This window comes from Mandrillus leucophaeus, unplaced genomic scaffold (assembly GCF_000951045.1).
Source record: "Mandrillus leucophaeus isolate KB7577 unplaced genomic scaffold, Mleu.le_1.0 Scaffold209, whole genome shotgun sequence".
Taxonomy (NCBI): domain Eukaryota; kingdom Metazoa; phylum Chordata; class Mammalia; order Primates; family Cercopithecidae; genus Mandrillus; species Mandrillus leucophaeus.
This window is the reverse complement of record NW_012102132.1, coordinates 2965802-2986716: the sequence shown is the minus strand read 5'-3', so window position 1 is coordinate 2986716 and position 20915 is coordinate 2965802. Positions and strand designations below refer to the sequence as shown.

General features: G+C 38.6%; 1 protein-coding gene across 2 annotated transcripts in view; it reads right to left on the bottom strand.

Moving 5' to 3' along the window:
• The window catches only part of USP9X (ubiquitin specific peptidase 9, X-linked), a 148691-nt gene that overhangs the window by 37659 nt on the left and 90117 nt on the right, over nucleotides 1-20915 (bottom strand). For both annotated transcript variants that reach the window (XM_011980179.1, XM_011980180.1), the window contains exons 22-29: nucleotides 14770-14900; nucleotides 14236-14514; nucleotides 12274-12399; nucleotides 10815-10940; nucleotides 9147-9313; nucleotides 2268-2376; nucleotides 1887-2033; nucleotides 1116-1262 (exon numbers count right to left, since the gene is read on the bottom strand). In XM_011980179.1, the coding sequence (XP_011835569.1) occupies nucleotides 1116-1262; nucleotides 1887-2033; nucleotides 2268-2376; nucleotides 9147-9313; nucleotides 10815-10940; nucleotides 12274-12399; nucleotides 14236-14514; nucleotides 14770-14900 (1232 nt within the window). The remainder of the gene's footprint in view (nucleotides 1-1115; nucleotides 1263-1886; nucleotides 2034-2267; nucleotides 2377-9146; nucleotides 9314-10814; nucleotides 10941-12273; nucleotides 12400-14235; nucleotides 14515-14769; nucleotides 14901-20915) is intronic.

Below are 20915 nucleotides of genomic sequence, written 5' to 3'. Positions count from 1 at the left end.
AAAGAACTGAATGTAGTACTTATCAAAATTTTTATTTTAAATAAGTTTGCTCCTTTAATCAAGTCCATAGCAAATTAAACCCATTTTGAATAGAAATAAAATATACAAAAATGAAACTTTGTTTCCTTGTGTTACTACATGAAGAAACTCATTAAAGATATAGAAGATGCATTCTTACAAAACAGAGGTTTGCCTCATTAAATGAAATGAACAATTCAGATTTTCCAAAGAGAAAAACTAAACAATTACTTTATAAAGTATCTTATTTATTTATCTATTTATTTTGACACAGGGCCTTGCTCTGTTCCTCAGGCTGGAGTGCAGTGGTGCGTTCTCGGCTCACTGCAACCTCCATCTCCTGGGCTCAGGTGATCCTTCCATCTCAGCCTCTCAAGTAGCTGGGGACCAAGGGTGTGTGCCACCACACCTGGCTAATTTTTTATTTTATTTATTTTTTTTTTGGAGATAAGGAGTTTCACCATGTTGCCCAGGCTGGTCTTCAACTCCTGGGCTTAAGCCATCCACCAGACTCGGCCTCCCAAAGTGCTGGGATTACAGGCGTGAGGCCAGCAAGTCCAGCCATGAAATCTTATTTAAATACAAATTTAGAAATGTCTCTTGAATAAAGTAAGGCATAACTGTATTTCTTTTTTTTGTTTTGTTTTTTTTTTTTTTTTTGAGACAGAGTTTCGCCTTTGTGGCCCAGGCTGGAGTGCAGTGGCCAGATCTCAGCTCACTGCAAGCTCCGCCTCCTGGGTTTATGCCATTCTCCTGCCTCAGCCTCCCGAGTAGCTGGGACTACAGGCGCCCGCCACCTCGCCCGGCTAGTTTTTTGTATTTTTTAGTAGAGACGGGGTTTCACTGTGTTAGCCAGGATGGTCTCGATCTCCTGACCTCGTGATCCGCCCGTATCGGCCTCCCAAAGTGCTGGGATTACAGGCTTGAGCCACCGCGCCCGGCCTGTATTTCTTAAATTACTGTAAATTTGATAAACATTCTTTAAAAAGAGAAAACATCAAGAAAGTACAAAGACATGATACTACTATAAATTAATTTGATTATAAACATTTAGAAGGTTGTGATATGTAGCTTACAACCAAGAACACAGAACTTACTTTAATGAGATTAGCACCTCCTTTTTCACAACCAATATGAAATTTTTTCTCAGAAGTTTGAAAGGCCAGTAACTCCTTTGTCACTCCAAGGTGGCCCTCTAAGATGGTCTCTTCAATACCCGTTTCTCCTGTTCTTTTAACATCATCCTGCCAAAGGTGGGGGGGTTGGGGGTTGGGAGGAGAGATCAAATGTCTAGCTTACGAAAGGGAGGTAAAGAGGGAGAGAGGAGCCAGAACAAGACAAAGCTGGAGGGATATGAGAATTTCCTTAAGTCTTTCCATTCAAACAAGTTTGTTTTCTTCAGAACTTTCCAGAAATTGGCTTTATGAACTACTAGAAGAAATGCTAATTTGAAGGCTAAAAATTACAAAACTCTTCAGAAATAAATTCTTGTATCATTTTGCCTAAGTAAAAAGTATCAGATGTTATGATCAAAAGTTCTGCTCTATCAGACTTATTTTTGACATAATTCAAGAATACTTTTTTTTAAAATGAGAATTTGCGAAAAGGCCCAAAATGCTAAAATAAAAGAAGCTGAACATCAGTATTTCAAGTCTCAAGTAAGCAATTCATTTTACAAAACTAGATAGTATTCATTTTTGTGAATCGCAGGTTACTAATGTCCACCGATGCAGAGTATATTCTTTGGTCCCTTTTTATCAATCTTTGGAGTTTTCCATTTAACCAAAATGCTCAAAAAATATAAACCATCAATAAAACATTCTATTTATTAATAATGACATATAAATGGAGTATTATCTGCAACTTACCCTAATTCTTTTAAGCCAATCAATTTCATTATTGAGAAGAACTTCAGCATTGGGTACATTAATATTACTATTGTAAGCATAATTAAGAAGGTGTCTTAAAAGAGTAAAGTAGTCGCCTGAATGTTTAGCTCTCTCTCTTGCTGTGCTCTGGAAACAAAGTAGAATAATATCAATTTACATGTCTATCCTCAAAATCCACTTTTTAAAAAACCCAGAGTTAACTAGAGGACTACCACAGTATGGGAAATTAAGTAGTACTTCATTTATTAAATATAGACTGTCCTGACTTTAATGCAAGCTAAAACCACAAATTTCTGAATGTTTCTTGTTTAAAGAATGAATCACATTGAATTGATAGGCATATTTTAAAAAGTCTCTCACCCCCAAAACAGTAAAGAGTAGAGTAATGAAGAAAAGTAGAGGCCGGTGTCCCATACAACATCTGGTGCACATTAAAAAGAACTGCTCCTGTGCCACCTGACGAACAGTTCTGAAATAAAAATGTTTCACATTTAATACATTATTCCAATTTAAAAAAAATGATTGTAACATTGTTCCCTCTTGGGGAGGAGGGGTGGGGGGAGCATAAGAGGGAGATAAATTAATAGTAAGGATACAGGATTACTCTACCTACACACACCAAGCACTCAAGCCAACACCACATAACACACGAACTTAAGCTATATGTCCAGGACTATAACCTCAAATTGACACTAAGAGTTTGAGGGATACTATCTTCTAACACCTCTTTCTTGGAACAGGCTGGAAATGTTCCTCTATATACCAAATGCTCTACTACAATAAACTTTATGCATCTTTTTGGCCTTCCACAGAATTTTTATTCAACTATGGTTTTGCACAACAGCTCTGTGGAAATTCTGTAGTAACCACAGTAAGGCTATTGTGGCATATGTCTCTTATACCAGGGGTCCCCAAACCCCAGGCCAGAAGGACGAGTGAGCATTATGGCCTGAGCTCTGCCTCCTGTCAGATCAGCGGTAGCATTAGAATCTCACAGGAGCGCAAACCCTACTGAACTACACATGCAAGGGTTCTTCTAGCTTATGTGCCCCTTATGAGAATCTAATGCCTCATGATCTGAGGTGGAATCCTTTCATCCTGAAACCATCCCCCACTACCTCCCTGATCCATGGAAAACTGTCTTCTATGAAACTGGTCCCTGGTGCCAAAAGGGTTGGGAACTGCTGCCTTATACCGTACCGGCAGTTCCAAAAGCACGGTCCCCAGAGCAGCAACATCAGTATCTGGGAACTTGTTAGAAATGCCAATTCTCAGGCTCCAATGCAGACCTCCTGAATCAGAAATACTGGAGGTGGGGCCCAGCAATGTGTTAATAAACTCTTAAGGTGAATCTGATGTGCACTAAAGATTGAGAACCACAGGCTGGGTACGGTGGCTCATGCCTGTAATCCCTGCACTTTGGGAGGGTAAGGCAGATGGATCACGAGGTCAAGAGGTCAAGACCATCCTGGCCAACATGGTGAAACCCTGTCTCTACTAAAAATACAAAAATTAGCCGGGTGTGGTGGTGCACGCCTGTAATCCCAGCTACTTTGGAGGCTGGGGCAGAAGAATTGCTTGAACCTGGAAGGCGGAGGCTGCAGTGAGCCAAGATCATGCCACTGTACTCCTCCAGCCTGGTGACAGAGCGAGACTCCATCTCAAAAAAAAAAAAAAAAAAAGATTGAGAACCACAATACCATATTTTCTCTCTGATGACCCTTGGGAAAAACTTGTCTCATGACTCTCAGATCTGGGAATCACGGATCTATCTTTTTTAAAAACTGTGTTATGTACTATATAGATCTTACTAGAATAAAATGCTCCAAGAGGGCAGAGACATCATCTATTTAGTTAACATTGTGCCTCTGGAACCTAGAATAGTATCTGGCATATAGGGGGAGCTCAAGAACCAGTTATCAAATGTGTAGTCTATCTCCATTACAAAGCAAGCTCTTTCAGGGTAGGGGCTTTCTTGATGCCAGAGGTCCTGGCACCTAGAACAACGTATGACACATGGAAGATGCTCAACAAGTACCTGCTAAGCATTTGTGAATACCTTACAGACATCACAAACTGCATTTCATGGACAACTATATTTCTGTCTTTGTGCTAGTTACTAGGTAACTCAGAACCTATTTTTATTTATTTATTTATTTTTTGAGACAGAGTTTCGCTCTTGTTGCCCAGGCTGGAGTGCAATGGCACCATCTCAGCTCACTGCAACCTCCGCCTCCGAGGTTCAAGCGATTCTCTGCCTGAGCCTCCTGAGTAGCTGGGATTATAGGTATATGCCACCACATCTGGCTAATTTTGTATTTTTAGTAGAGACGGGGTTTTTCCATGTTGGTCAGGCTGGTCTCGAACTCCCGACCTCAGGTGATCCGCTCGCCTCGGGCTCCCAAAGTGCTGGGATTACAGGCGTGAGCCTCTGAGCCCAGCCCTTAGAACCTAATTTAAAGTACAAGTGTAAAGAACCTGACAGCATACATTCTGTGTACTAACTTCCCTCCCTAGAGGGTATCTTAGGTTTCTGAAAACAGTCCATAGGCCTATAAATCAGAGGGATTCAGAAGCCCCTAAAATTTTTGGAGGTAGAGTTTGGGGGGGACCCAAGTAAACCAAAGTTAGGCATATCTAGTTTTCTGGGAACAAGCCCATAACTTAATCAGATTTTCAAAGGTATATGTTATTCCCACTGCTTTGGTTTACTAATTTTTCAACAAGCTAGGTATGCAGCCCAAACGTGGGGGCGAGGGGAGCAATAAAAAGTTGATGCTTATCAATTCCTGATAAAACTTTCCTGAGCAAATGCAGACTTCTACAGTGCTTCAAAAGAAATATATTTCTGTCAACTAATCCTGTTGCCTCTATCTTCACGATAGTCAGTCCCTTTTATTTTAGACAGGGTTTCCCTCTGTCACGCAGGCTGGAGTTTAGTGGCATGATCCTAGCTCACTGTAACCTCAAACTCTTGGGTTCAAGCAATCTTCCCACCTCAGCCTCCTGAGTAGTTAGGACTAAATGTGCATGCTACCACATCCAGCTAAAAAAAAAATTATTTTTTTGAGACTGGGTCTCGCTCTGTCACCCAGGCTAGAGTGCAGTGGCACGATCACGGCTCACAGTAGCCTCGTCCTCCCTGGGCTCAGGTGATCTGCCCACCTTAGCCTCCTGAGTAGTTGGGACTACATGCATGTGCACCATGCCCGGCTTATTTTTTCTATTTTCTTTAGAGACAGGTCCCACTATGTTGCTCAGGCTGGTCTCGAACTTCTGGTCTCAAGTGATTCTCCTGTCTTGGCCTCCCAAAGTGCTGGGACTACAGCCATGAACCACTGCATGCAGCCCACTGTCATCTTTCATTTGAATTCATAAAATAGCTTGCTTTTCCTGCTATCCTACATACTATTCTTAACCAGAATAAACTTACAAAGTTAAGGCAGAGCACATCATTTCTCTGCTTAAAACCCTCTGAAAGATTCCCATCTCACTTAGGATCAAAGTCAATGTCTTCATGATGACCTATAAAAACCCTCATTGGGTGTTTGTTATCCTCTCTGACTTTACTCCCCATCCCCTACCGCCTCTGTTCCATCCACTCCAGTTTCCCTGCTGTTCTTTCACATGTCAGGCATGTTCTTGACATGGCTGGACATATATATGTTGTTTTTTTCTGCTTAAAATACACTTTCCCCATGAGCCACATGGATTATTACTTTGCTCTGAAAGGTAATGATAAAAGGTGACCTCTAAACAAAGCTATCACCTTTGTGAAGTCTTCTTCAACCACCCTATAAAAAACTGAACTCCACTCATGCCCTGTACTACACAGCCCCTTTTCCTGCTTTACATGTCACTCCCATAGCACTTATTCCTATCTGATATACTTCTCATATGTCTTCTCTTCTCCCATCCCTTTTGGCATGTAAGCTCCTAGAAGGCTAAGATTTTGTCCGTTTTGCCATATCCACAGTAGGTAGTGTCTTGTATACAACAGGTATTTGATCAATATTTACCAAACATACACATGAGACTGCCTACACCACATTAAAATCAAACGCTGCTTAGACCTTAGCACCATAGGCCTTCTGTCAAACTGACTCCCACTAACCTCCTTTACAGTATTATCCTTGATTCCTTTTCTAAACATTAAACCAACTACTCAGCTCTGCTCTGAAAGCACTATCCCAGGAGTGGCAAAGTCAAATGCTTTCACGGATCAGAGAGGTAACATAAGTGAGTTAACTAGGCAGGGAATAAAACAACAGGCTGTGGAAAAAGCAGAAAAGAATATCATTTATCTAAAAGAATTTAAATCCATTGCAACTAATTATAATAAAATAAAGTCAGTGTCATGATGTGGAAGCAGACCATCTAATAGGAACAGAGGTCTAGGAAACCTTTCCTAGTTTAGGGATAAGGAAAAGTTTCTAGAATATGTGGTACTTAAGTTGAAACTTCTGAGTAAGTAGAAGCAGGGACCAAATTATGGAGTGCTTATAAGCCAAATTTAAAAGTCTGAACTTAATTCAAAGATAATGGGAAGACATGGAAAGATTTTAAGCAGGAAAGCAACATGATCATATTTTCTAGAGAGCACTCTGCTTGCTGTGTAGTGAACAGATTAGAAGAGTACAACACTACAGGTGGGAAGATCAAGGATACTATGATTGTCCAGGCAATGGGTACAGACTGCTTAGATGAGGGTAGACCATGAGGAGGAAAGTGTATGGAGTCCAAAGACACATGAAATAAAAGCCACATAACTGGGAGAAGAGGGGGGCGGGGGGGGAGAGAGAGAGAGAGAGAGAGAGTACATTGGCAATGACCATCTTCTACTTTGATGCACATATAAATCTTACCCAAACACGAGCTCACATGCTACATCCAGCACAAAACCTTCACTTTTGCTCCTTCCAGGTAGAAAGTAAGATATTCCCTTTCCAATTCTCAAAGTATTTTACCTTTTATGGCACCAATTTCTGTCTCAAAGTTGCTTGAATGCAAGAACTGCCTTATTTGACTTTGGTTTTAATGGCCAAGCACATACACAGAGATTCACATATTTGCTGGTGGATTATAATTACACCCAGAGCCCAATTTGTGTGGCAGAAATGTCAGAACTCAAGAGGTAGAAAACCTTCAGTCTTAGTTTTAGCATTTAGTGATGATTATGTCCTTGTCAGTCATTTAATTTCTACAGTCCTTGTGCCTCTCCATCAGCAAAGTCTACTTCTGAGTTGCTATAGGGATTAAGTGAGAAGTACCTTGTAAGTAACTATGCTTAAATGTTACTGTAGGATTATAAACTCTATCTGAGGGGCAGACTTGTACACAGCTCACAATCCCTTATCTGAAACCCCTGGGGCCAGTATGTATTTGGGGATTCAGATTTTTTTTTTTTTTCTGACACGGAGTTTCACTCTTATTGTCCAGGCTGGAGTACAATGGCGTGATCTCGGCTCACTGCAACCTCCGCCTTCCAGGTTCAACCGATTCTCCTGCCTCAGGCTCCCAAGTAGCTGGGATTACAGGTGCCCACCACAAAGCCCAACAAATTTTTTGTATTTTTAGTAGAGTCGGGGTTTCACCATGTTGGCCACGTTGGTCTAGAACTCCTGACCTGCCTCAGCCTCCCAAAGTGCAGGGATTACAGGTGTGAGCCACCGCGCCTGGCCTGGGGATTCAGATTTTAGAATATTAATGCCAATGATTAATATCCAAGTCGGACTTGCTGACAAATTCTTACAAACGGGAAATAATGGATTTTGAACCTACATAGGTATTCAGATATTTATAAAAATCAGGTACTTAAAACTCAAAAAAATCCTAACTTAGAACACCCTCTTTATTATTGCAGACAATACGGTGACATAATGAGATAACATGCTTTCTACAGTACTTTACCACACTGCATGCAAGTTTCAGGGAAGAGAGAGGCAAAATGGTTCTGACTTATATAAGGATAATTTTCATAAAGGGTAGAGGGCAAAAAACCCTGTTAAACCAAGTTCCTTAACGGTTACTAGACTAAGAGGTGAAATAAGTTCCTAATTTAAATATTAAAAAAAAAAAGTCAACATAGAATAAGAAACTTGCTACCCTCTAGGTTTGACATCATTAAAACTGTTGGCTAATCATCTTTCCTATCCTCACCATTCCCACATGTATCATTAAATGGAACCAGACTTACTAAACCTATTTATCTTTTCTAATGTGCAGAATTGTCTTCTCAAGGAGATAGCACGCCCAATCTGATTTGTGGGGATCCTGTTAAAAGAGTTTCTGAATAGGTTGAACTGGATGTCTTCAAAGAACTTACACCAAGGAACTTCTTAAAGTAAGTGACATTCATACTTTAAATCCACTAAATCACTTTAGACTCTAAAGTGACATTCCCACTTCAGACTCTACATCCTCTTGAGTGGGCAAGTTGAACCCCATCCCCCACAGTATGTACATTTTTAAAACTTTACTTATCACTATGCTTCATTTCAACAAATGGCTTATTGTGACTTTACATTAACCTTTCATCAATGAATTTTGTCATTATTGAATGGCATGTGACCGAACGATGAAAGTAAACATTTTGTGTCTTTTCACAAAATATAGATAAAACAGATTAATTACATATAATGGTGACACTATTAGAGCTCAAGTTTATAAAGTTACCATATACGAAGGTCAGGATCAGACTGACACATGAGGATGGAAACCAACATTTTCTATAAATCTGACTGACTTGCACAAAAAAGAAGCCCAAAACAAAATTACTGCCACTGATTAAACGCTCTTGAAATGGAAACATGAGCTTCATAACTTATCTTTATTCTCAGTGTAAACTGCAAAAGTTCTTACAATGACCCTGTCTTACAAATTTCATATCAAATTCTGTTTGGCTTTAAAAAAACCTGGCATCTAGGAATCTAAGATAGGAGGCTAATATCCTATATGATTTAAATCTTGCCAACTAGATTTTTAGAAACAGGCTAACCTATATACCTCCTAGGTAAAACTAAATTCTAGAATTAGAAAAAAATCATGCTTTGACAATTAATATTGGCATTTGCAGAGACTAAAACCAAACAAATTTAGGTTAAACAAAACACTATTTTCCTCAATACCAATATGCTACAGAGACAATAAATATTTAATTTTTGGGACACATTTTACCAGCCTAAATTAATTCACTCCATTTACAAAAGTAAGTTTCTTATAATTATAAAAGACACATACTTGCTGTGACAGTGCAATAGTAAGTCAATGATGAATGTCTGCCAAGCCTTTTCTTTACTAAGAGCATCTAAGGCTGTTGGAATCAAGGCAAAACATAAGGTCATCACTTCCAATGCTTCACAGCAAACCTGTTCGTCTTCCAAGTCCGGCTCATTGCCTGCATTGGTCTGTAAAATTATAATCAAGAACAAATTACCCAAAGAGGTTAAGAAAAATCTTATACGACTTCTATTTAGTGCTTAAAACTTACCTACTCACTTAAACCATCTGGCCTCAGCCTCTCCAAGGCTGCATGTAACTCTTGAGGCCCCTTTAGAATAGTCCGGAAATGACTATAATAGAAAATAAAGTCTAATTCCATTATTTTCCTATGTCTCAAGGAGGGTTGGAGGAGCACACTACCTTTTTTTTTTTTTTTGAGACTTTCTGAGTTGTTTACTTCTGAACCAACAACCAATCCTTTCTCAAGAACCACAATAGCACTTAGGTACTTTTGACTAGTTCCATTATGTTGCTTGCCTATTGTGCCATTTTATTCAAAATCAATTGTCTTTGACTATTCAGGAAGGGTATCAAAGACTTACAACCTAAAATATGCTTGGGGAGGTGCCTAATGAATTCTAATCTGACTTCATTAATCCAAAAGTAGTAACTATAGTACATGCCTGAAACAGAATAAGTATTCAGTTAATATACTGAATGAATACCTAGGGCTGTGCCAGACAAATACTATGGAACATCAACATATATCCTAGGCAAATCAGGGTTATGTTGGCCATGTAAAGGAAGCTCTACCAAGCCAGGGAAGTTCCTGTAACTCAATTTTTCCTTCTAAATATGTAGCATCAGGAGCAGGTATACATGATAAATGAAAAAGCCAACCACATTTTCTCTTCTGTAGATAATTTGCTTAATCTAATAGAAGGTCAGGAATGATACCTAATTGGCTAACAGTCTTATTTTTGACTGCTTCAAGAGAATAAATAAAAAAAAAAAAACCACTTAAATGCCATACCATAACTGACAAACCAAAATTTACGCAGGACAGAAAGATGATAAAAGAAAAAGGAAAACGGGATAAAGCAAATTTAGTATGAGATAATTATATCTGACCCCCACAAGAAGCAGAAAAAGGCAATTTCATTTAAAAAGCAGGATTCTGAAGTACTTCATTTTCTTTTTTTTTTTTTTTTTTTTGTGAGACGGAGTCTGGCTCTGTCGCCCAGGCTGGAGTGCAGTGGCCGGATCTCAGCTCACTGCAAGCTCCGCCTCCCGGGTTCCCGCCATTCTCCTGCCTCAGCCTCCCGAGTAGCTGGGACTACAGGCGCCCGCCACCTCGCCCGGCTAGTTTTTTTGTATTTTTTTTTTTTAGTAGAGATGGGGTTTCACTGTGTTAGCCAGGATGGTCTCGATCTCCTGACCTCGTGATCCGCCCATCTCGGCCTCCCAAAGTGCTGGGATAACAGGCTTGAGCCACCGCGCCCGGCCAAGTACTTCATTTTCAAAGTAAAATTTTACCATATTCTCAATATAGCTATCAGTTAATTTTCAACCATTAAGATGCAAGTGATTGAATTTTTAAAAATAGCAAACCTAATAAAAATCAAACCACACGCACAATTAAGAAACATTTGCTTACAAGGAATACAGTTCTGTGATAATTCTTACCTTCTCATAAATTTTAGTGATTTCTTCATTTGGGCTAAATACTAGCTGTAGCGACCCACATCCTGATGCCCAGATAATTTTTTGTATAGCTCTAATTACACAAATATCAGGCATATATCTTGAAGCCTGCAAGATAATGAGTAAATAGAACTGTTGATAGAATGAGAGTGAAATTATGTTTAGAAAAACAAAAATGTTTCACCTTGTAAAGGAAACAGGAATTACTGTGTAGTATCATTGTCTTTAAATTCCCAAGTTGCCTCTGTCTTTAAAAAAAAAAGAAAAAAAGAAAACAAAAAAGGTTTGGGGGGAGCCCTCTGGCTCTGTCACCCAGTCTAGAGTACAGTGGTGTGATCACAGCTCACTACAAACTTGAACTCCTGGGCTCAAGAGATCCTCCTACCTCAGGCTCCCAAGTAGGTGGAACTCCAGGCATCTGTCACTACACCTGGCTTATTCCCCACCTCCGGCCTTTAAACAGCAATACAGCAAAGTATGCTTCCCAAGTTATCTAGCTCTTTACTATTATATTTTAATACTACAAAGATGACAATCTTTCCACTTGTAGTTTCTTATCCAAGAAAAATGAAAACTTATATCTATACAAACACTTGTACACAATGTTCACATCAGCTTTATTCACAGCCAAGAAGGGAAAACGATCCAACTCTCCTTCACCAAGTAATATGGATAAACAAAATGTGGAATATTCATATGGGTACTAGTTAGCAATAAAAAGGAATGAACTACTGATCCACACAACATAGGTAATTCTCACTCATTATTCTTAGTGAAAGAAGCCCAACGCAAAAGAACACATACTATAATCCATCTATATAAAACTCTAGAAGACAAAAAACACTCTCTAGGGACAAAAAGAGCAGTGGTTACCTGGGGAAAGAATAAACTGCAAAAGGGCATAAAGAGTGATGAAAATACTCGGTTTTGACCGCAGCAGTATTTTCACACATATATGCCAAAATTCACTGAATCTGGGCCGGGCACGGTGGCTCATGCCTGCAATCCCAGCACTCTGGGAGGCTGAGACAGACAGATCACCTGAGGTCAGGAGTTCGAGACCAGCCTGGCCAACATTGTGAAACCCCCCATCTCTACTAAAAATACAAAAATAGCTGGGCATGGTCGGGGGGGGCACCTGTAAACCCAGCTACTCTGGAGGCTGAGGTTGCAGTGAGCCAAGATGGCACCACTGTACTCCAGCCTGGGCAACAGAGTGAGACTCTGTCTCAAAAAAAAAAAAAAAAAAAAAATCACCCAATCTGTACACTTTAAAAGGATGCTGTTTATTATACATATAGTTGATTAAAAATAGAAAGTACTAATATTAATAGTAGACAAAACTGATACTAGGGGAACATTATCTAAAGGATGAGACAGTGATTAAAATAAGTGGGTCTAGGAAAGTTAAAATTGTGACAGAAGTCTTGATAAAACTAACCTCATCAGATATCTGCTGAGCAAGACGAACTGACACATTTCTAAGCATGCACTCGGATGATGGATTAGGAATGCTCTGAAGGGCACTTTGTAGCACCACTGCTTGATCATGGGTAACTTGGTTGACCTGAAAAAAGTTAACCATTTTATTTGGAGTAAATAATTTGTACATAACCAGACCTAACCATTTGCTCTTCATTCATCACCCACTCCCTCAGAACGACTGCCTTGCATATACACATTATAGAACCTGTGGCAACCTACACGAAAAGCACTGCCAACAAAGTGGGCTTCCTCTCTTTCTTGCGCACTGTAGTGGCATGTGTCTGCAAATCCTCATTCTAGAGCAATCAACTCGTGTCTCTAAATCTGGGCTCAGCTTAACTTGCAGGGAATAATGATAACTAAATAGCCTGGTTCCTTCTAGAGACTCAGTAAAGTATTGTATGTCTTTTATGTACATGCCTTGGGTAGACCCTGCTTGCATTCCCCATTATTATCACGTTTTGCTTTGAAAAAAAGAAAAATTAAGGAATACTGAAAAAGCAGTAAGAGGACTAATGTACAAAAGGTACCCTAGTTTTTACTTAACAGTATAATCAAGCTGTTAAATCAGTGACAGATTAATTTCATTAAGTAATTGTTAGCGAGGTAATTCTAACTGCCTTCAAGTTGCAACTCCCCTCCTATGTATATACTGTAAATATTTCTACAATATTATTTTAAGATATTTCTATATTACTAATTTTGCACTGGGCTCCCTACTGTGAGCTCATTGAGATTAGAGGTTATTATGTACCTCTGTATCCATAGTGGCACATACTCTGAATAAATATTGAAGAAAGGTGAAAGTGGATACATGTAATTGTTTTCTGCGTACTTCATTGAGCATCTGTGTCAGGGATCATGACAAAAATCTGTTTTTATCCTAACAAGAAGCTGCCTTTTTACTTACCTAATAAAAACTACTTTAAAAAAAAAAAAAAAAAATCCTAACAAAGATGGGACCTGTGATACAAAACAATATAAAATTTGAGCCATTTTTTTACAGAAAATTCATAACACACACCAAAGTGTTCAAAGTAGTATAATTAACTCCCATGTACATATTATTTAGCTTCAGGAATTATCACCAGTGGACCAAACTGTTTAATCTATCTTCCCTTGCTTTCCATCACTTCTCCACCCCAGGATTGTTTTTAAGCAAATCCTGGATATCATATAATTTCACCTGGAAGTATCTCAGCAATCACTTCAAAAATATAGGGGGCTCTTCCTTTTAAACATAACCACAATACTATCACAGCTAAAACAACTATATGTGATATTACCATAATTATCAACATTCTGATCTCCCCAATTGAAACCCAAGCCATTTCTAAAGAAGAAAATCTTTATCCCTGAAGTTTTTACCTTCTATCAGTAACTTAGTAAAACAATCATTTATGATGCTTATGAAATTTTACTTAGAATTAAAAGCATAGTTTGATCTCTTATAAATAAGTATTAAATTCCGGTATGTCTTGAGAATTTTTTGTGACATAGATCAAGAATGCCACCAAGGCAGAAACAGAGTCAGAATAAGCTCAGAACTTGGGTTTAAGCCCAAGGGGGGAAGGGAAACAAGCAACTAGATAAACCAATTACATCTCTTATTACAATCTGTGTCTTTATATATCTGCCAGGCACAAGTTAATAAGAGATTCACATGGAGTTTTTGTTAGGTTTAAAATAATTGAAAGTCAAGAGAGATTTAAGTGGGCAGAGAGAAACTACCCTCATATTATTAGCAGTCAGCGAAAAGTATTTGCACTTTTAACACAAACATCATAAAGAAAACCTCTGAAATAAGGTACTTTGAACACTGAGTCAATCTTGAACTCTACATTTAAAACACTAATTAGTTTTACTTTAAAAACTGCTATCTACTATTATAAAAAGATTTTTTAAAAGTCTGTATTACCGGTGTCATGGGATTCACACCTTCTACACCTGGCTGACAAGCTTCTGCCACAGCTCGAACGTGACCATAGCCAATGGCAGTTAGCAAAAGCTTGGCTATTTTAAGAGCATTGAGGTAGGCACCCCTTCGAGTTTCCATATCTGCATTTGGTAGGAAGTTATTTCTGGTTAGCATACTCAGTACAAGGGGTAGGCCACCACTTTTCAAGAAGTGAAACTGAAAATCAGAGGAATCATCAGCCAGAGGTGCACCAGCAGGCATTAACAAGGCATAGACTACCTGGAAAAATAGAGAAGAGGGGGAGAGGGCTGTATTAAAAGATTAAAAACAAACGAACAAACAAACTTCTATTTGTACTATTGTCACTGCCAAGAAATTCTTGACCATCTCACTATTATTTATTTCAAATTAATATTTCATTTCAAAACTATTTCATTACAATTTTACCCAAATCATTCACCTTACCATATGAAAGATCAAATTTAAGGAACACAGAATAAATTAAAACAAAACAACAACAACAAAAAAACCAACCTCTGTTAGATATAGCACTTGTGAGGCTGAAGGACCAAAGAAAAGCGAGTCAAGAGATGGACTAAGGCTGCTTTCCCCAAGTTTGGCATGGTCTAAACAAATAGCTCTTAATTTTTCTATCGTTGTGCTATCTGGAGGAAAAAAAGAGAAAGTGTGAAAACGTAATTCATGTGTTCATACATATTTAACTTTTGATATCTCAAAGACCATATTAATATGGAATAACAATCCACTCAGTTGGGCTACAGGCTCAAACTTCCTAAGACATGACAAGACCTGGAATGATTAAAAAAAAAAACCAAAAAAAAACCAAAAAAAAAAAACCAGGGCTCTTTAATCAGTTACTCTCAACACAAACCATCTGCTACTCAGGGACCTCAAACCAAGATACCCTCCGCTCAGCCACTGGAGATGGAAAAAAATACATTTCAAAAGGAAGTAGTTCTGACTGAAAATAACAAGAAAAAAAATTATAAACTCTTCCCTCCAACCTCTTTATTGTTTGCTCCCTGACAATATAACTGGCTTACTTCACTGAAAGAAATGTAGTGGTACCCAAGAAAATGAACCCTAAAGAGTAAACACTAAAAAAGGATAAGTGCCTACATTCATTCACCTCAAAATAAGCAGAGCTTTTGTCCTTTTGTCATAATATTAAAACATAATTTTTTTTTTTTTTTTGAGATGGAGTCTCGCTCTGTCACCCAGGTTGGAGTGCAGTGGCACCATCTCAGCTCACTGCAAGCCCCGCCTCCCGGGTTCACACCATTCTTCTACCTCAGCCTCCCAAGTAGCTGGGACTACAGGCGCCCGCCACCACGCCTGGCTAGTTTTTTGTATTTTTAGTAGAGACGGGGTTTCACGGTGTTAGCCAGGATGGTCTCGATCTCCTGACCTCGTGATCCGCCCGCCTCGGCCTCCCAAAGTGCTGGGATTACAGGCGTGAGCCACTGCTCCCGGCCAAAACATAAATGTATTTTAAATTACAGTGAAAAGACACAGTGGGGGAAAAGTAAGATAATCCCAAAATACAATTAAGCGTTAGCTACCAAATACTCCAATTTGATTAACAATCAACCTTGGAAAGCATTTTGATGATCTAAGGTAATTGCCCTATGATTTAAAAAAAAAAAAAAAAACTTGATAAATAATAATTTTTTTTTTTTTTTTTTTAAAGTAAAAGCCTCTTTTAAAGAAAAGAAAAATAGGGCTGGGCGCGGTGGCTCACACCTATAATCCCAGCACTTTGGGAGGCCGAGGCAAGCAGATCACCTGAGATCAGGGGTTCGAGACCAGTCTGACCAACATGATGAAACCCTGTCTCTATTAAAAATACAAAAATCAGCCAGGCATGGTGACGTCCATCTGTAATCCCAGCTACTCGGGAGGCTGAGGCAGGAGAATCACTTGAATCCAGGAGGCAGAGGCTGCAGTAAGTAGAGACTGTGTCACTGCACTGCAGCCTGGGCGATAGTGCGAGACTCCATAAAAAAGCCAGGTGTGGTGGTATGCACCTGCAGTCCTAGCTACTCCTAGGCAGGAGCCTCACTCGAGGCCAGGAGTTTGAGGTTACAATGAGCTAGGATGATGCCACTGCACTCTAGCCTGGGACAGAGTAAGGCCCTCTCTCTTTTAAAAAAAAAAAAAAAAAAGAAAGAAATGAGAAATGGCATTTAAGCTATGTGTCCCAAGTGAATTAACAATCTCTCTGTGCTTCAGTTTCTCCATCTTTAAAATACAGATAAAATTAATAATTTCTTTATAGGTATGTTGTGTGGTTTGAGTTTATCAGTGCTAAGAGCTTACAACAGACTTTTACAAAAGATTGTATTACATATAGAGAGTACTGCAACAGTTTTAAGTCTAACAGCAAATCACAACATGGGCACTTGGCTTCAGGCAAAGATTCAGAATGAAGAGAAGTGTAACATTTGGGTGATCATTTAGTATTTGTGCACTCTTGGATGTGTTTTAAATGGAGGGGAAAGATAGAATCATTAGCTTTTTTCCTAGTCATTAACTATACCTTACAGGGATGTTGTGCGGTTTAAATTGAGTTTATCAGTGCTAAGAGCTTACAACAGACTTTTACAAAAGATTGTATTACCAAGTTTTAGACACATAAACTCTTGAATAAGAAAGGAAGCAGGAGTTCTAAGAAAAGGAAGTGACAGAAAGTGGGTTAATGTTTATTGAATACCAAGTGCCAGTCACTAGGCTAGGGGTTTTCCATACATTGTTTCATCTAATCCCTGCAATTACACAAAAAAGCTATTACTATCCCAGTTCTAAGGATAAGGAAGCTCTAATAAACTATGAAACTTATGTTTAACACCATAGAGTAGCAATTAGAAGCAGGATTGGAACTCAAGCCCATTTGAGTCCAAAGCCTATGATTTTCTGCTGCAATACAACCATTACCAGCTTTTTCAAAAGCTGGCTGTTTCAAATTTAGGTACTCTAGTTTGATTATGTAAAATATGAAAAAAGCACCCACTTCAAGTTTCTTGCCTTAACTGTCTGACAAGGGCTCATGCTCGCCATCTGGTGGCATTAAGCGCCAATCACAAGATCAAGGATTCAGTGGTGGGTTTGTGTTTTTACAGTATGTTGTGAAGGTTGAATCTGCAGTAAAGCAATGCAAGGACTATTACTGAAATACTAGCAAATGAAACTATGTAAATTCTAAACGATGTAACAGACAAGAATGCAATATATCTTTTGAGAGAAGCGTTAGCTAAGAATCTCATGTGAAATGCTTCTGTCCCATAATAATTGTAAAGCAAGATGAGAAGCCCAGCAAAGTGTTGAATTTAGAAAATGGAGGTAATAAAAGCAAAAGACAGCTTTAAAAATTATGTGTCAACTAAATATGGTGTACTGAACTATATTTATCAGTACTTCATCCCCAAACCCCACTAAAACGAGAATTAATGAATATAAAAATACGTAAACTCAAAAGAACATAAAAACAGAAGAGGAGGCAACACATTAAACTGCTGTCAACAAATTACTGAAGGTGTAGTGAAGATGAAGATAGATAGTTGGTTTAGCTGAATCAAGAAGTGCTTGTTGTGAAGGCAAGGAGAAGAGGGTGCCTATAAATTAGTGCCCTACTAAATCTGAGAAAAGCTAAGATATGAAAACAACAAACATTTGGGAAGGCACAGATGATTCAAAGGCCTAAAGACAGAGGCTGAAGACTGATTAAGAAGCCTTTCCAACTCCCTCAGGTTTAGGAAGCTGGGGAAACAGATTTCTCACTGCTGTAGAGATACAAATATGGAACGGAAGACGACTAGGAAGCTGGACTGGTACAAGCGTGAACCTGTGTTAGTTAACTGCAGGATATAAAAATCAATATACAAAACTCAGTAGTGTTTCCATTTGCCAACAGCAAACTATCTGAAAGAGAAATCAAGAAAGAAATCTCACTCACAATAGCTGCAAAAATACAAGATACCTAGGAATAAATTTAAGCAAGGAGGAGAAAGATCACTACAAAAAAACTGATGAAAGACAGAAAACAGGACACAAATAAATGGAAAACTATTCCATGTTCGTGGATTGGAAGAACATATATTGTTAAAATGTCCATATTACCCAAAGCAATCTACAGATTGAATGCAATCTCTATTAAAATACCAATTACATTGTTCACAGAAATAGATAAAACATCCTTTGAGCTGAATCTGCAAGGTAAAACAAAAAAATACAAAAAAAACTCCTAAAATTCATATAGAACTACAAAAGACTCCAAATAGCTGAAGCAATCTTGAGTAAAAAGAACAAAGCTGAAAGCATCACACCACTTGACTTCAAAATTCACTACAGAGCAATAGTAACCAAAATAGCATGGTATTGACACAAAAATAGACACAGATCAATTGAACAGAATGGAAAACCCAGAAATAAATCCACATAATCAGAAACAACTGATTTTCAACAAAGGTGCCAAGAACACACATTGGGGAAAAAGGCAATCTCTTGAATAAAAATGGTGTTGCGAAAACTGAATATACATATGCAGAAAAATGAAACTAGACTCCTATTATTCATCATATGTAAAAATAAACTCAAAAGGGGTTAAAAACTTAACTGTAAGACCTGAAACTATAAAACCACTAGAAGAAAACACAAGGGAAATGTTTCATGTCATTAGTGCAGGCAAGGACTTTTTGGCTAAGACTTCAAAAGCACAGGCAACAAACACAAAAACAGACAAACGAAATTATATTAAACTAAAAAGCTTCTACCCAACAAAGGAAATAATCAAGACCACAAAAAGACAAATCTACAGAATGGGAGAAAATATCTGCAAACTATGCATCTGACAAGGGGTTAATATCCAGAATATATAAGGAACTCAAAAGCAAAAAAGCAAAAAATCTGATTTTTAAAATGGGCAAAAGACTTGAATAGATATTTCTCTAAAGAAGACATCCAAATGGCCAACATGTACACGAAAGCACACTCAACATAACTAAATCATTAAGGAAATGCAAATCCAAACCACAATGAGATATCACCTTACCACAATTAGAATGAAATAAGGATGACTTGGCCGAGTGCTGTGGTTCATGCCTGTAATCCTAGCACTTTGGGAGGCCGAGGCGAGTAGATCACCTGAGGTCAAGCGTTTGAGACCAGCCTGGCCAACAACTTGCTCTCCAAATGTTAGAAAAAAAAAATCACAGAATGCCATAACTACGGCAAACTGTTAATTACTGAATTTGGGAGCTATCTGTATTCTTTGTAAACAGTTTGAAGCTAGGTGTAAAAAAAAAAAAACAAAAAAACTCAAGGACAGTAAAAGATGATGCTGGAAAAAGAAGAAAACATAATATCCATCAGTAATAGCCTAGAGAGAAATAATTACAGTCTGTTATGCTATAGCACATGTTTCTATAACCCCAATTAGCTCACAATCAATTGGCAAATATAATGATGTCAGTATAATGCAGAAGGTGAGTTTGTTCATACGTGATTTCTCCCAGGCAACAGTAGCCAGAACAGCAGAACTGTTAATCTTCAACAAAAAAATAAAAATGAGCAAAACAAAAAGCCCCCTCAGCTTGGCAGATGTGTAGGCAGAAGCCTATTTCTTTTTAAAGGAAAATTTAAAGTGAATACTTGCATCAAGGGCTCATCTTGTGAGATACAATCCTAAACTAGACTTTCATGGACCTTGGCAAGTTTTACTCCCACCATGCCTATCTTAACAGTAGCCCATCTATCTCAGAGCTCCACTCTTTTGCACTGTATCTCAGCAATGTCAAGTCAGCATTTCCTCTGTATTGGTTTTGTCTTTTTACTATCTCCTGAGGAAGCCTTCAGCCACACTGAAGTACCTGCCTGGGCTGTCCAAGTTATCTCTGAGGATACTAATTATCATTTTATGAGTGCTGTAATTAAACTATGTACAAGTTTTAAAGGTAGTCCTATGTTGGGAATTACAGATCATGGAGGAGGAGGGAGCCCAACGAGCGGTAGAGCTCAGCATAAAGAATCAACTCAAGCAGAGTGAGGAGTGTCCCTAGGGTGGAGACCCAACATTCAGAGACAGAGTCCTTCAGCATTCAAAGAAAGGGTGAGGGGTGCTAGAGATAACTGATTAAATAGGAAAATAAGTGAGAGGCTAACGGAAGCCAGGTGTTTCACTGTCAGAAAAGAGAGTTTGGTCAGGCGCGGTGGCTCAGGCCTGTAATCCCAGCTACTGGGAGGCTGAGGCAGGAGAATCCCTTGAACCCGGGAGGCAGAGGTTGCAGTGAGTCGAGATCGTTCCACTGCACTCCAGCCTGGGTGACAGAGCGAGACTCCGTCTCAAAAAAAAAAAAAAAAAAAAAAAAAATTACAAATATGGAAAGGGAGAAAACTAGAATGAAACTGATAGGCTGGAATGGGAAGAAGTCGTGTGACCCCATGGTTTTGTAAAAACATACACACATATATATATTCGTGTGTGTGTACGTATAGTAACAGACTTAAATGTGGATACACATACATACATTCCTTAGTTCTAACTGCTTAGAGAGCCAGGGAGCAACAATACATCAATAGCAATGAGTGCAATAAACGTCCAGATCTTGGTTTCTAAATACCATTCTCCAGGAAAATAAACCAAGCAGGCCTCCTTGGAGAAACAG